The sequence below is a fragment of the Pogona vitticeps genome, chromosome 1 (assembly GCF_051106095.1).
Source record: "Pogona vitticeps strain Pit_001003342236 chromosome 1, PviZW2.1, whole genome shotgun sequence".
Lineage (NCBI taxonomy): Eukaryota > Metazoa > Chordata > Lepidosauria > Squamata > Agamidae > Pogona > Pogona vitticeps.
In genome coordinates this window covers 128686596-128700804 of record NC_135783.1, presented here as the reverse complement: position 1 = coordinate 128700804, position 14209 = coordinate 128686596, and the positions used below count along the sequence as shown (strand labels likewise).

The 14209-nt window shown below is 38.5% G+C and overlaps 1 protein-coding gene across 3 annotated transcripts in view; it reads right to left on the bottom strand.

Moving 5' to 3' along the window:
* The window catches only part of TDRP (testis development related protein), a 46811-nt gene that overhangs the window by 22009 nt on the left and 10593 nt on the right, over positions 1-14209 (bottom strand). For 2 of the 3 annotated variants that reach the window (XM_020782631.3, XM_020782633.3), the window contains one exon: positions 1465-1524. The exons of the other annotated variant lie outside the window; for it this stretch is intronic. In XM_020782631.3, coding sequence (XP_020638290.3) covers positions 1465-1524 — 60 coding nt within the window. The remainder of the gene's footprint in view (positions 1-1464; positions 1525-14209) is intronic. 3 annotated transcript variants of the gene reach the window in all.

Here is a 14209-nt window from a genome sequence, read left to right as displayed (position 1 = left end):
GTCTTTTACACTTCTTTTCCAATTAGTACACATGTGTAGGAGTGATACATATCATACATAAGAAAACGGTTGTAAGAAGGTGTGACAAATGACAAGTCCCGAGAGATCTGTAAACAAGTATAGTGTGTCCAAAACACAATTCCTGAATAATGAAGAACTAACCATTATTACAGCTTTCGTCTTATTTTCCTCGAGGAGATACTGGCAGCATTTAAGACTAACAATGGGATACAAATATGCAGAAAGCCTAATTCATATTTCCAAACAAAAGCAAAACAATACTTTGAGAATGTCTGTGAATACCACCATTGATTCTATTTCAAAGGAACATTCCTCTGAAAATATGAAATATGGAAGACTAAGAGAGATTCCTTGTTCTTTTGGGGGCTTTAACTGTGAATCCCGAAACTGCTTTTTCACAAACCATGAGGGCTTAAAAGGGGGTGAGTGGATCGGTACAGGGAATAGTGGTGATATCAGTAGGAGATGCTGCTGAATGACGAACTCTTAGCCAGACCTTGCTGGCCATTAAATGTCAACATGTTTTCACTTGATATTTCATGCAGAGAAACACTGGAAGAGGGAAAAATGAAGAAAAACAAGTGAAGACAGTAGCCATGCTAATATATTAATATATTATGTAGGAGTTAAATTAATACTAGAACATTGTTGTGTAATCCCTGTCTCCACTGTTAATTATTTCAGCACTCTGAGATAGGAAATGTTATAATTAAAACTAGTGATTCATGAACCTCATGACTAGAAGTGAGATTATAATTTTCTCAGTTCTAATTTTGCCAAAAATGTATGAAATTAAAATACAAATTAAGAAAACCTATTTTCACTGGAATACTAAGCATCTGCTAGTCAGAAAATGCCGGATTTTTACCTGAACGTACAAATCTAATTTGCTATTTCCGTGTGTATTAAACTGCAGAGATATATTGGCTCTGAGAAACTATACTGGCATGCCTGCTTGCTGTGCCAGAAAACTAGCTCTTTAATACCATACAACCATAATATAATATTTTGTAAAATTGTAGCTATAGTCTCCAAAACACTAATGTGCTGAAAGCTGAAATACCTTCCTTAAAGATCAGCCTAACTACATAACTGCATATGATTTTGTTCACAGTAATTTTACCTCTTTTTACACCAAGACTGGATATCATGGCATTAATATTAAGATACCAACAGCAAATAGATATTAGAGCAGCAAGTATTTTATATGTATTCCCATTATAAAAAAGGATATAAGGAAACATTATTGAAACATTTTTCATCTGATGTGAAGGTATGAAGAAAAAATACAAAAATGTCTGCCATTAAAATGCCAGGTCAATGAAGACAAAATAAAGAAATTTAGTGGTTAGCTTAAAGAAACATTAGCACACTGAAGATATCAAGAAAAAAAGACGTTGCATGAAATATCTTTACATTTACATCTGAAGATTAAACAAATACCTTTGTTGCAAGTTGTGAAACAGAGGATGTAACTTCATCATGAAGGGAAGGATCCTTATTCTTAGAAAGAGAGAAAGAATGAATTTTAGAGCCTGTAATCAGTTTTAACTACTTCAAGAAAGTTCATAACATTTTTGTGATAAATATACAGTAATGAGAACTGCATATATAGGAATATATACAACAGTTAAATGCCAGTCATTTTCCTGGCTATATTTACTTCTTCCACTGTAATGCAGGTTTAGATGCATGTTTCACTATGCTTAGCAAATTTTCTGTTTCTGGAAATTCTCTGTACAGCACATTCTTCCCTCCCAAACAAACACACAATAATCATGCTTCTAACACTGCCTGGCTGTATATAAGAGGCAATGAGAAAGAGGAGCCTTTTTGGTTGGATTGAATTGAACAGGTTGGATTGGATTGAACAGAAGATCACCCCGAAAGCCATTCTATCATCTATCCCTCTCATGCAGCAGTGCCCCCACTCACAGTTTTCTTATTCTGCTTAGAAGAACCAAGGAGGAGTAACAGGAAATGAATACAATCTCTGTAATACCCATGATGGCTGGGGATGATAGGAATTATAGTCTAATTTTCTTGGAGGCCAACAATTGGGAGATAGCTGGTATATGTCTTAAATTAGTGTCCTGAAGGAGTGCATTCAGTGTAAACCAGTTATTGCCAGGCTCTGGACATGCCCCTTTAAAAGTGTATTATAGTAACTGCCACTGGATCCTCTGTTTCACCACTCAGTTGCTTCAGTCCACGAAACTCAATACATGTCTGCAAAGTTCTACTCTTTCCATAACTAAGTGGAATATACAGGGCCATTGCAAGACTTATGTAAAGAAAAATGTAGTTGTACAGAACAATTTTAAAGGGAGCACTTCTTAAAGATCAGCATGAGCCCAAAGTGCTACCGTTACCCACTGCCTGAAGATTTTACACAGCTGCCACCAGCCCTAAATCACGTTTAGGTGGCAGAAGACAGCCTTTCCTCAGTTTTTTCCTTTTCCTGGACAACTGAATTTAGCATTTACTTGCTTACTGAATTTATATAGCAACCCTTAACACAAAAGAAATGCAACATGTAACAGTAAAAGCTATTACAAACTAAAAATACAATCACAAACCAAACACTCAAAACTAACTAAGAGATGCTGTTCATAACACATAAGCTATTTAAAAGGCCTGGGAGAAAAAAAATCACAAAGTTTGTGTTAGGTGGATGTCTCTGAGAAGGCTGGACATAAATTAATGCTATTTAATATCTATATGAGGCCACTGGGGGAGATCAACTTTGGAGCTTTGTGTCACCAATATGCGGATGACCCCCAGCACTCTCTCTCTACTTCCGCCTTTCTGCAGTGGATGCTGTCCTATCCTTTGAGCGCTGCCTGGATACAGTGCTGGGATAGATGAGGGATGACTGAGGCTGAATCTGGGCAAGATGGAAATCCTGCGGGTGGGGGCCCCTAGTGTCTCTGGTCTGGATGTCTCCCTGTCTTTCAAGGGGGCCACTCTTTCCATGAAGGATGAGGTATGCAGCATGGGCATACTTCTGGACGCAGCACTATCAATGACATCACAGGTAGCATCTGTGGTCCAATCTGCTTATTTCCATCTAAAGCAGATTGCCCAGCTGCATCCCTACCTTGACATTGGGTCCCTCGCCATACTGGTTCATGCTCTGGTAGTCTCAAGATTAGACTCTACATGTAATGCCCTCTATGTGGGGCTGCCCTTGGGACAGCTAAGGAGACTGCAATGGGTCCAGAATGCGGCGGCCAGACTACTGAATGGGGTTAGAAAATACCAAGATATTTACCCCACTCTGGCTGTCTTACACTGGTTACCTGTTCACTTCCATCCCAGTTTCAAGGTGATGGTATTAACCTATAAGGCCCTAAACAGTTTGGGATCTCAGTATCTGGCCGAGCGCCTCATTCCAATTAGGTCTGCCCGTCCAGTAAGATTGTCACAGGCAGAGCGGCTGAAAGTTTCAACTCCAAGAGAAGCCTGGAAAACAATCACCAGAAAATGGGCCTTCTCGACAGTAGCTCCACAACAGTGGAATACCCTCCCACTTGAAGTTCGCCTGGCCCACTCACTAGGCTACGTTAAAAGCCTATTAAAAATCTGGCTATTTAGACAGGCCTTTCCTGAACAAACAGCAACCTGAAGCAACAGTGCCTCTGATAATGTAACATTTAACATTGTTGTTCTTTAGTCACTAAGTCATGTCTGACTCTTCATGACTCCATGGACCAGAGCACGCCAGGCCCTCCTGAATTCCACTGCCTCCCGAAGTCTGTTCAAAGTCATGTTGGTCACTTCAATTACACTGTCCAACCATCTTGTTCTCTGTCGTCCCCTTCTCCTCTTGCCTTCACACTTTCCCAACATTAGGGTCTTTTCCAAGGAGTCTTCTCTTCTCATGAGATGGCCAAAGTACTGGAGCCTCAGCTTCAGGATCTGTCCTTCCGGTGAGCACTCAGGGTTGATTTCCTTCAAAATGAATAGGTTTGTTCTCTTTGCAGTTCAGGGGACTCTCAAGAGTCTCCTCCAGCACCACAATTCAAAGCATCAATTCTTCGGTGGTCAGCCTTCTTTATGGTCTAACTGTCATTTCCATACAAAACTACTGGAAAAACCATAGCTTTGACTATGCAGACCTTTGTCAGCAAGGTGATGTCTCTGCTTTTTAAGATGCTGTCTAGGTTTGTTATCACTTTCCTCCCAAGAATCAGGTGTCTTTTATTTTCGTGGCTGCTGTCACCATCTGCAGTGATCATGGAGCCCAAGAAAGTAAAATCTGACACTGCCTACATATCTTCCCCTTCTGTTTCCCACGAGGTGATGGGACCAGTGGCCATGATCTTAGTTTTTTTGATATTCAGCTTCAGACCATTTTTGCGCTCTCTCACCTTCATTAAGAGGTTATTTAATTCCTCCTCACTTTCTGCTATCAGAGTGTTATCATCTGCATATCAGAGTTTGTTGATATTTCTTCTGGCAATCTTAATTTCAGTTTGGGATTCCTCCAGTCCAGCCTTTCGCATGATGCATACTGCTGAAGCCTACCTTGTAGGATTTTGAGTATAACCTGGCTAACATGTGAAATGAGTGCATACATTTAACATACCGACATATTTTATGCTACTAAATGTAATGTATTGTACTGTATTTCACCATGTCTTCCACTGTGCTGTAGTTTTCCGTGTATAATACACCGCAACATATGAGACCTCCCCCCACTTTTCTAACCCAGAATTTCTTTCTTTGATCCCTGCTTTCCCCCTCCACTTTTTGCGAAGTGGAGGAGGAAAGCACTTTCCTCACAAGAAAATGCTTTCTTGCAAGGAAAGCAGAGGGGAAAAGCACTTTCTTGCAAGGAAAGTGGAGGGTGAAAGCACCTTCTTGCAAGGAAAGTGCAGGGGGAAAGCACTTTCTTCCAAATAAAGTAGAGGGGGGAAAGCACTTTCTTGCAAAGAAAGAAATTCTGGGTTAAAAAAGTGGGGAGGGTCTCATACATTGGGGTGTATTATACACAGAAAAATACAGTATTTTATGGTATTTTGTTTTGCACTATTTAATTTATTGATGTCTTATTTTGTTATTCTATTGTTTTCTGTTTAGTTGTTATAAATCACCCAGAGTGGGCTTGGCTGCCAGATGGGCAGTATATAAATTAAATCAAATCAATCAATCAATAAGACCATAACCAAAGTTCCACTACCTCCTCCTCCCTGATACACATATGATTTACTTCATTCCATGGACATTCCTACAATAAGCTCAACTGAAGAAGGTCTTAAGAGATAATAGTCTTTCACTGTTTTCCAGTGGACATAAAAGTCTAGGTCTTCCTAGTGCTGCTCACACAGCTAAGTAACTGTCGGCTTCGGTATTTTCCTCCAAAATGTGGAACACTCATTGTTGTTTCTAAGCAATATATACACTCTTTGTTTCAATGTGCAACCTGAAGACTGTCCTGCACCTAGGTCTAATTAAGCCTGCACCATGTCTCCTGCAGTATGTCTTCCAGCTGACACATACTGCACACTTCAGTTTTTCTTGTCCTCCAATCTCTTGTTCTGCACAATATCCAGCTTTAAAAAGACCACTAGAAAAATCAAAACCTTGCTCAATAGGTTTTGGGATGCTGGCTTTAAGGCTAAAATCAATTTAAAATGCTAATTTCAGCTTTAGCCAATGCTCACCAGGGTCAAGTAACATAGGAACATTTATTTTGAAATTAGCCTTCACTTCAATGCTGAAATGATGAACCCAATAGATTAAAGACTCCCCATCACAGACTGAAGAGTCCACACATTCAAGAAAAAAATGTGTACATGAAAATCATTAAATATTATTATGTTATAAACTGACATTGGCTTGTTACTTCAAAGAATGGGTTATTATGATACAGGAAGGTGAAGTGTGTTTGCTATGAAAAGTCACTTTGAAACTGATAACTTCACTAGTGATTTCCATACCAAAGGACATTTGGATAATTATTTGGAAACACACATTTCATGCGTTTAAGGAAATGAGTGGACTGTAATAAATAAAAGCTGACACACCGAAATAAATTTGTCTTAAACATTCCACAAGCCTTTGGTTTTGTTGTTGTTTTCTTATGCAAAATAGCTGCATTCATGAGAAGCCAGTCATCTGTAGAAAATGGCCATTCCATGAAGTAATATGCCCCTGTGACTGCTTGGTCATAATATGGAGAAATATGTATCAGCGTACAACACATGGCCAGTGACTAATATGGCAGCAGGTATCCATGCAGTTACTGTGTAGCCATGTGGTCATTTCCTCTTTCATTGTTGACACAACACCACTTAAAAAAATCACCAATAAACATTACCCACTGATTTTCTTGGATCCTTTCCCTTCTATGTCAACCACAGGTAAAAGAAGAAGAAAAGAAGGTGAAAGGTAATGAATGGCAGCTTCTATGCCAGCTCTAATACATTTCTTACAAAATACTTAAACTGAGTCTAAATGACAACCTTCAACTAAAAGATACAAGATTATGAGTTGGGACAGAGTCTCTCTGTTCACAAAGTAGTTACCAATATGATAGCCTGTTACTGTATATATTGATAACCTATTCCCAGCCAAAGAGATGTGAAACCAAACAGCAGCACATTATCCAGATGGCGACTGTGAAGAGTATTAGGCAAACAGATTCAAGTTGTTTTGCCTTAAGAACAAGAAACACAGAAAAACATTTTCTAAATACATGCCTAAGAGGTAGCCTTACAAAGGCCAACTGTCAGTACATGTTGTATGCAGGAAATGGATGCAGCCATAGCTTTCACAAAATGTGCACAGCTGCCCATGGGATTCCTACTCTGCTAAATAAAAACCCAATTATGTATTTCACTGTACATGGGCATTCCAGTCCTAAACTCTATTATCACTAATGGACTGTAATTAAAATGGTAACCTCTATTTCTATATGTTAAATTGGCTTTTAAATGCTTTTAAATGCTTTTAATTCAGTAGTTTTAATTGGTAACATGTTTAACTGTTTTAATACAGTATTTTAATTTATTTTATTTTAGTTTTTTAAAAATTATTTGTTAGTCTTCTTGGACTCTTTATTGGCAAATAGAAGGGGAATTAAATCAGTCAATCAATCAATCTCCGAATGTGTATGTTTCAGGATACAACCTTATTTGGTTAGAATTTAAGCAGCATAGCCTTCCTGTTATCATTATTTTGCCTCAGGATTAACTAGCATGTCCTGTATATCAAAATTAAAGCTAGGCAGATTAATATAATATTTTAAGGTCCTTGCTATGATAATTAAAAAAATCTGAAGTATTACATTAAAACAGAACACACTGACTTACTGAGAAGTAATGTTTTTACCAATTTATTGTCAAGATCAGATAAACATAAGTAAAAGAAGAGGGGAAAGGATGAAGAAAATATATGGTGCAGATTTCTACATTCTTGTAACAACTAGGTGGTTTATATAGATGAAAAGAACTCTTCCAAGTAATTGGCAGAGTTGATGATAAATATTTGTGAATACAACAGTTGTTCTACAACTTCAAAATCTGCTCAAACCAAAAAGTCTAGGAACAGATGTGTTTGTGCATTGATCACAGAATCATAAAATAATGGAGTTGGAAGGGGTCTTATAAAGGCATCGAGTCCAACATCCTTGCTCAGTGCAGGAATCCAAGTTAAACTATATCTGACAGATTAGCTTTCTCTTGAATGCCTCCAGTGTTGGATTGCTCCACCCCCAGGTACCCAATTCCATTGTCACACTAACTCTAACAGTTAGGACGTTTTTCCTAATATTCAACTGAAACCTAGCCTCTGTAATTTGTGTCTATTATTATGTGCCCTGCATTCTAGAATGACTGAGAAAAGATTCTCTTCTTTCCTTAAGGCTAAACATGCCCTGTTCTTTCAGTCTTTCCTCACAAGGCTTGGCTTCCAGTTCCCTGATCATCTATGTAGCTCACCTTTGAACCTGTTCCAGTTTGTCTTTAACCTTCTCAGAGTGTGGTGTTCAGATGGGAAAAGAGCACAAAGCACTATTTAAGCCATGGCCAACTGTTTGACAAAATCCATGATTTTTGTAATACTGGCTGAAATTCTGTTAGTTATGACTACTAGATTAATAAAATCAGCACAAGCCTCAGCAGGGAATTGCCACAATTTAAGAAGTCAGCATAGGCATCCCTTGTAGCAGCAAGTACATTCATGTTAACATGAAATGCCTGTGCCAACGTCTTAACTTGCAGCAATGTGCTCCCTGAGGTTTATGTTGCTTGTATTATGCCTGTGTAAAAGTGTAACAGAATTATAGGTAATACATTTATTCATTTTGAATGCAGATACATATATGCTAATATTTTAGCACTGTTAAGGAGCAAAGTTTTTTTTAAAAAAGGACAATAAGCATTCAGCAATTACAAAGTTCTGAAAAAATAACCACATACCCATAATACATGTAATTTTTTTTCATATGATTACTGTATGTGTTTTATCCCCCACAAGATAATGTGTGTAAATTTTGCATATGTATATCAGTGATCTGTAGTGGAAATATGTGAGTAATATGTGCAGTTTGTTACTTTAGTGGTACATAACATACATAACAAATAGGGGAATAGACATTTTAAAAGGCTTGTATATAAGAAAACTGTATTTGTGAATGCACATTGGCCTCTACTTGCAACACCTATTTTGATGTTGGAACAATTCAGGTAACTTAGAAAAGTAGGCATTCTTATTTAAATGAAATGTAGATAACCTCTGAAATGAACAAAAAATCACCAGTATCAAAGTTGAGCTTTCACACTTTTCCAGATGAAGTTATTCTCTTGATTACTGTAGATATTAAAGTACTGTACCAAATAAAAAACCAACAATAACGACATCCAGTGTTATATATTGCAAAACTGTCCTAATTTTGTTTCTTGTCGGCAACAAGATAACCCTGTTGAACCACTGAGGAGCAACATCTTTCTTTCCCTATGTTATGTCCCTTTCTTTTGCTCTGTTCCCCCTTCTCTTTTAAAAATAGAAACAGGGAGCTCTTTGGGTTGGAACCTATTTGTATACAGCCACTGAGGTCTTTGGATGGGCCCGTTGTCAATAAATGAACTCTACAAGGCTTTATTTATTTGACTTATATGCCGCCCACACTACCCAAAGGTCTCTGGGCAGCTTACAACAATTAAAATACAACTAAAAATACAGTGCTCTAAAAACTGCCATCAGGACCTACAGTTGATAGTATTACAATTAAAAACCTTCTGGAACAGGAAGGTTTGACGTCATCAACATTGGCGCGAGACAAATCACACTTGGGATGGCATTCCATAGTCTGGGGGCAGCTGCCGAAAAGGCCCTTTGTCTACAAGCCCTCCCTCTTACCTCCTTGAGGGATGGCTGTTTCAAAAGGGCCCCCTGGCTAGATCTTAATTGCCTGGTAGGTTTATATGGAAGGAGGCGGTCCTTCAGGTATCCAGGGCCCTAGCCATTTAGGGCTTTATAAATCAAAACAAGCACTTTGAATTGGGCCCAGGCAGTGACTGGTAGCCAATGTAATTTAAACAGAATTGGCCTGATGGGTCCCCTAGTAGCCCCACCACTCACCAGCCATGCAGCTTGATTCTGAACCAGTTGCATTCGCCGGACTGTCTTCAAAGGCAGCCCCACTGACAGCGCATTACAGTAACCTATACGGGATGCTACCAGTGCATGTATAACTGTCATGAGACTCTGCTCGTGCAGGTAGGGCTGTAGCTGGTATAATTTCTCCAGCTGAAGGAAGGCGCCCCTGGCCACCAAGTCCACCTGGGCTTCCAGAGTTAATCCAGGAGCACCCCTGTCTCTTAGGGGGAGTGCAACCCCATTCAGGGCAGGGAAATGGCCCTCTAACCTGTCCGGTGAAGCACCCACTAACAGAACTTCCATCTTGTCTGGACTGAGTTTCAATTTATTAACCCTCATCCAGTCCATTACCAGGTCTAGACACAAGTTTGGCACAGAAACCGCCTCACCTGGATTGGTGGAAAACAAGAGATAGAGCTGAGCGTCATCAGCAAATTGCTAATTCCTCAGCCCAAACCTCCTAATGACCTCTCCCAGCGGTTTCATGTAGATGTTAAACACCATGGGGGACAGTACTGAGCCCAGAGGAACCCCATGGCATAAACACCATGGGGCAGAGCAACTGTCCCCCAGCACCACCTTCTGGACACGGTCAGCCAGGAAGCAGTGGAACCACCACAAAGCGGTTCCCTTGACTCCCAACCCAGCCAGCCTAGGCTTAAGTATTTTCTAAAATGCCTCTTCATTTTTCACAGTTCTTCTAATACTTTTAATTCAGAAACTGAAATTTAATCTCATGAATACTATTTGATAACAACTGCATTAATATTACAGTATGTTGAACCCAGCTGCAACACACTCAGTGATACATTTCCCCAAGCACAGAATCCTCACTGACAAAGTTATTTAAGATTAATTTAAGAGTAACAATTAATAATGAAGGTATTAGTTGAATATCAGCCCCCCACCCCACCCCAACAGAACACATGAGAATATCAACAGGTCTGGTAGATACCCAGTTACAAATTATGTTTAAAAACTATTCTAAGCATTATATTTTGCAGCTTGTCTTTTCATGCTGGCAGCTACCTTCCCCCAGGATAAAATTCTGTTCAGTCTCATAAGTGAGTTACCTAGTCCAAGCCTGATCAACAGGCTATGCCTGTTTCACAAACAGAATGTAGATTGGCAGTAAAAACCAAACTGTCTTAAAGTGGTGATGACAATATGTGACTTTTTTTCTTAACGTTTGAGGTAAACGACAACATGACACCAAAAAAATTGAGAGATATATGTTTGATGGATGTTATGACTGATTAGCAATTCTGTTCACACAATCTAAACCAAGTTCCTGTCCGCAGTCGTAGTTCTCCCCCCTGAGAGGAAAGTAGTCTCTGTTACTTCCTCAGCAGACAAAAACAAACAATACAGTAAATAACTTAAAAGCAGTGTAATGGTTCTGAAGCCAATATTTTAGTTAAAAAGAAATTTAAATACATCTAAAAATAGGATACCTGCTGCAAGAAAACTGTACAAGTTAACCAGTACTCACAAACTGATAATCAGAGGACCAATGTCCTCAGATCTCCTCCATGAAATATGCTGTATTTGTTCTGACAGAAGGAGCATAGTGGTTCCTGCAAAGGAAAACAATTCCTCTGCTGAAAACTCTTGCAAGTAGCAGGGATCCATGCACGCAACAGAAATCCCCCATTAAAAAAATATTCCCTGGGATGCAATGTATATGTTTTACAAATATACATTTAATTCTCTATTTTAGTAACCCAATGTTTTACCTATCAACTGAAATGTAGTGCTTCTTTATTCAAATATTAGAAAGGTGCTGTTTTATTTTATTACTATGTACTGAAAGTGCACTTCGCTTTTTATGCTTGTACATTCTGGGTAAAGAAAAGCTAAAGAGAAAGCCTGATCTATTTTTTTATTTGGCTAACACAGATTTTTTTTAATGTTTAACATTTTAAGCTACATTCTTCTCATGATGTACAGGTAACTAATAGTTTCTTTTCATGCAGTGGAAATCCTGATTAATACCTTGGCAACAACCTTCTAGTTTTGGCAGCACAACACCAGTGTATTCAATGTGTTTTCAGAGGAATGTACAAATGCTCTTTTCTTGCACATTCTGCGAATCATAAGATAATCAAGGGATTAATTCAACAAGAGCACAAATCTTTTTTGTGTACAGATTACACTCTAGGTCTTTCTTTGTTTCTTTTGTAGTTAAATAATAAATCAGTCTTGCTTACTCATTCACTTTAATAAATAGGTCTGTACTTCAAAAAGGTTGATAAACTAGAACTTCTGGACATGAAAATCTAAATGTGAAACATTAACCACGATAGAATGATATAATACAATAAGTGACCATCTAATATAAAACTTCCTATACAATTATCTTGGGTCTTTCCCCTCTCTTGTTTGTAAAACAACTGAATTCCTATAAACATGCTGTCATTTAAGAATTTCTTGACTGGTGTGATGACAAGTTAAAGAACAAAGATCATTTCTGTTTCTTTCTGTTCACCTCATAACACTAAGACAACGTGGCAGAAGTGCGGAAGCATTTATACAGAGAATCAGCTAGCAGAAACCTTTTGCTGCGTGTCAATTTTCACCCGAAGCTTTCTCCAAACAGTTTCTTCTAAGACTGGAAATAAGCTTGACAGGGATTTAAAAGGTATTAAAGGAAAGTTACACATCACTGATTTCTCTCTGGAGATGTCCCAGTCCACATTGGTAGATATATTTACTGAAGAAACATGTATTTCTACCCCACAAAATTATGCCACAAGACTTGACAGTTCTACTCCATTATATGAAATGAATGAGGGGGCAAGGGAAGCAGAAGAAGGAAATCAAAGTAGTAGAGTAGTAAAGGAGGGAATGGTTGCCTGACTGTTGCTGCTGCCTGATGTAAGGAAAACACTTTTTAATATACAAAAAACAATTATGTACATTTTGCTTTTGAACTCTAGAGCTCCTAATTCAAGTGAAAACTTTGCCCAACTGAAAGTATCTGAAGCAACAGTCACTTACTTTTACTTACGAAGCACCATTCCTCAAATCTGAACAGAAATCTGCTGCTACAATAGCTAGTGAATGGGGCCCAAAACTATTAAGGGAGAGGCCTATGTCTTGCACTTGTTACATGAGGTTTTAACAATGTACACTGTAAGCATAAAAATGTAGTTAAAACATTTTAACTCTTATGTGCCATCAAGTCAGAACTAAATTATAGCAACCTTAATACAGCTTTCAAGGTAAGTGAGATATTTAAGGAGTGGTTGGTTTTATCAGTTCTACGCCCCTAATGAGCTTTTATGGCTAAGCAGGGTGTCAAACCCAGGCTTCCTGAGTCCTAGCCCATCTTTCTGTCCACTACACCACATTGGATATCCTTAGTATTAATTAAAATCAATAGATAATAATAAAGCAGTCTAAAGCTTAGTTTCCAAATAAACAATCTCCTTCCCAGACACAGTCTTCCTGAAGACCTCAGCAATGGCCTGCTAGTTCAGCACAATGCTCACAAATGTTTAATCTTGGACACAGCGTCTAATTTTCAGGGAATCAATCAGGTCAACAAAAACTAGATCACCATATTAAAAAAGAGTTTCTTCAAAGAGCTGAAAACAATAGATTATGTAGATGGGTGACAAGATAGAATAATTAAATGGGAGTCAAAATCAGTATCTAAGCCAAGCACCTTGCAAGACAATTTGTGCTAAGGTTTTGGAACTTTTTTGAACATGAGGCACACACAGCCATGGGCTGGAAATATGTGAAACACTAACAGGCCTGCATTTAAAAGAGGAAGGGGCTATTGTAAGTGAAAAAGTATCTTCTGATTTCCATGTAGCTTCTCCTCCCTTATGGGTTCATTTCCCTCTTTAGGAGAAGAAAGAGGAGAACAAAGGAAAGATTCAGCATGCTCACTGCTTTTCTCCTTGAAATCACTCCTTCAACCCCTTTCTCTCCTTTCACACATATTAAAGGGATGGTTGGCAAACTATTACCATCTGTAATAGCAAATGCCCTGTGAAGCAAAAGTATGCTTAGGGCAACCACCAGTTTGGCCTTTTAAGAAAAAAAAAACCATCAGAAAAAAGGAACCCCTGACACATGCCCTGATCAATCCAATGAAGACTGTACATGTTCAGTCATCTTTGAGAACCACGAAATGTGTAGAGTCCATTTGAAAAGAAAAATATAAAAACATATGGTGAGTGGTGAAAATTAATTGGCCTCTTTAACTCTTTAAGCTGATGTCCCAGAGGAAGGCACAGCTGGTTGATTAGAATGTTGAACAGAATGACTTTTGTTGGCAGTAGCACATATGTTAATTCTCAAAGGAAAAACAAAGCATGCCATCAGAGAAAAGACAGACACACCTCTACTTGGACACACAGCTCAGCAGTCAGGTTCCTCTGAGATAATTTATCTAACCTTCTTTAGGCTCTGCCAAAAATATTCATTTTCCAATTCAAACATGTTATTCTACTCTATTTTGTCCTCTCTTCTATGATCTATGAAATTTAACTTCATTTCTCTTATTTGATGTTTCTCACTAAAGTGCATTGGGATGCTACTGATCCTCTTCCTACTTCCTTAGGGTTTG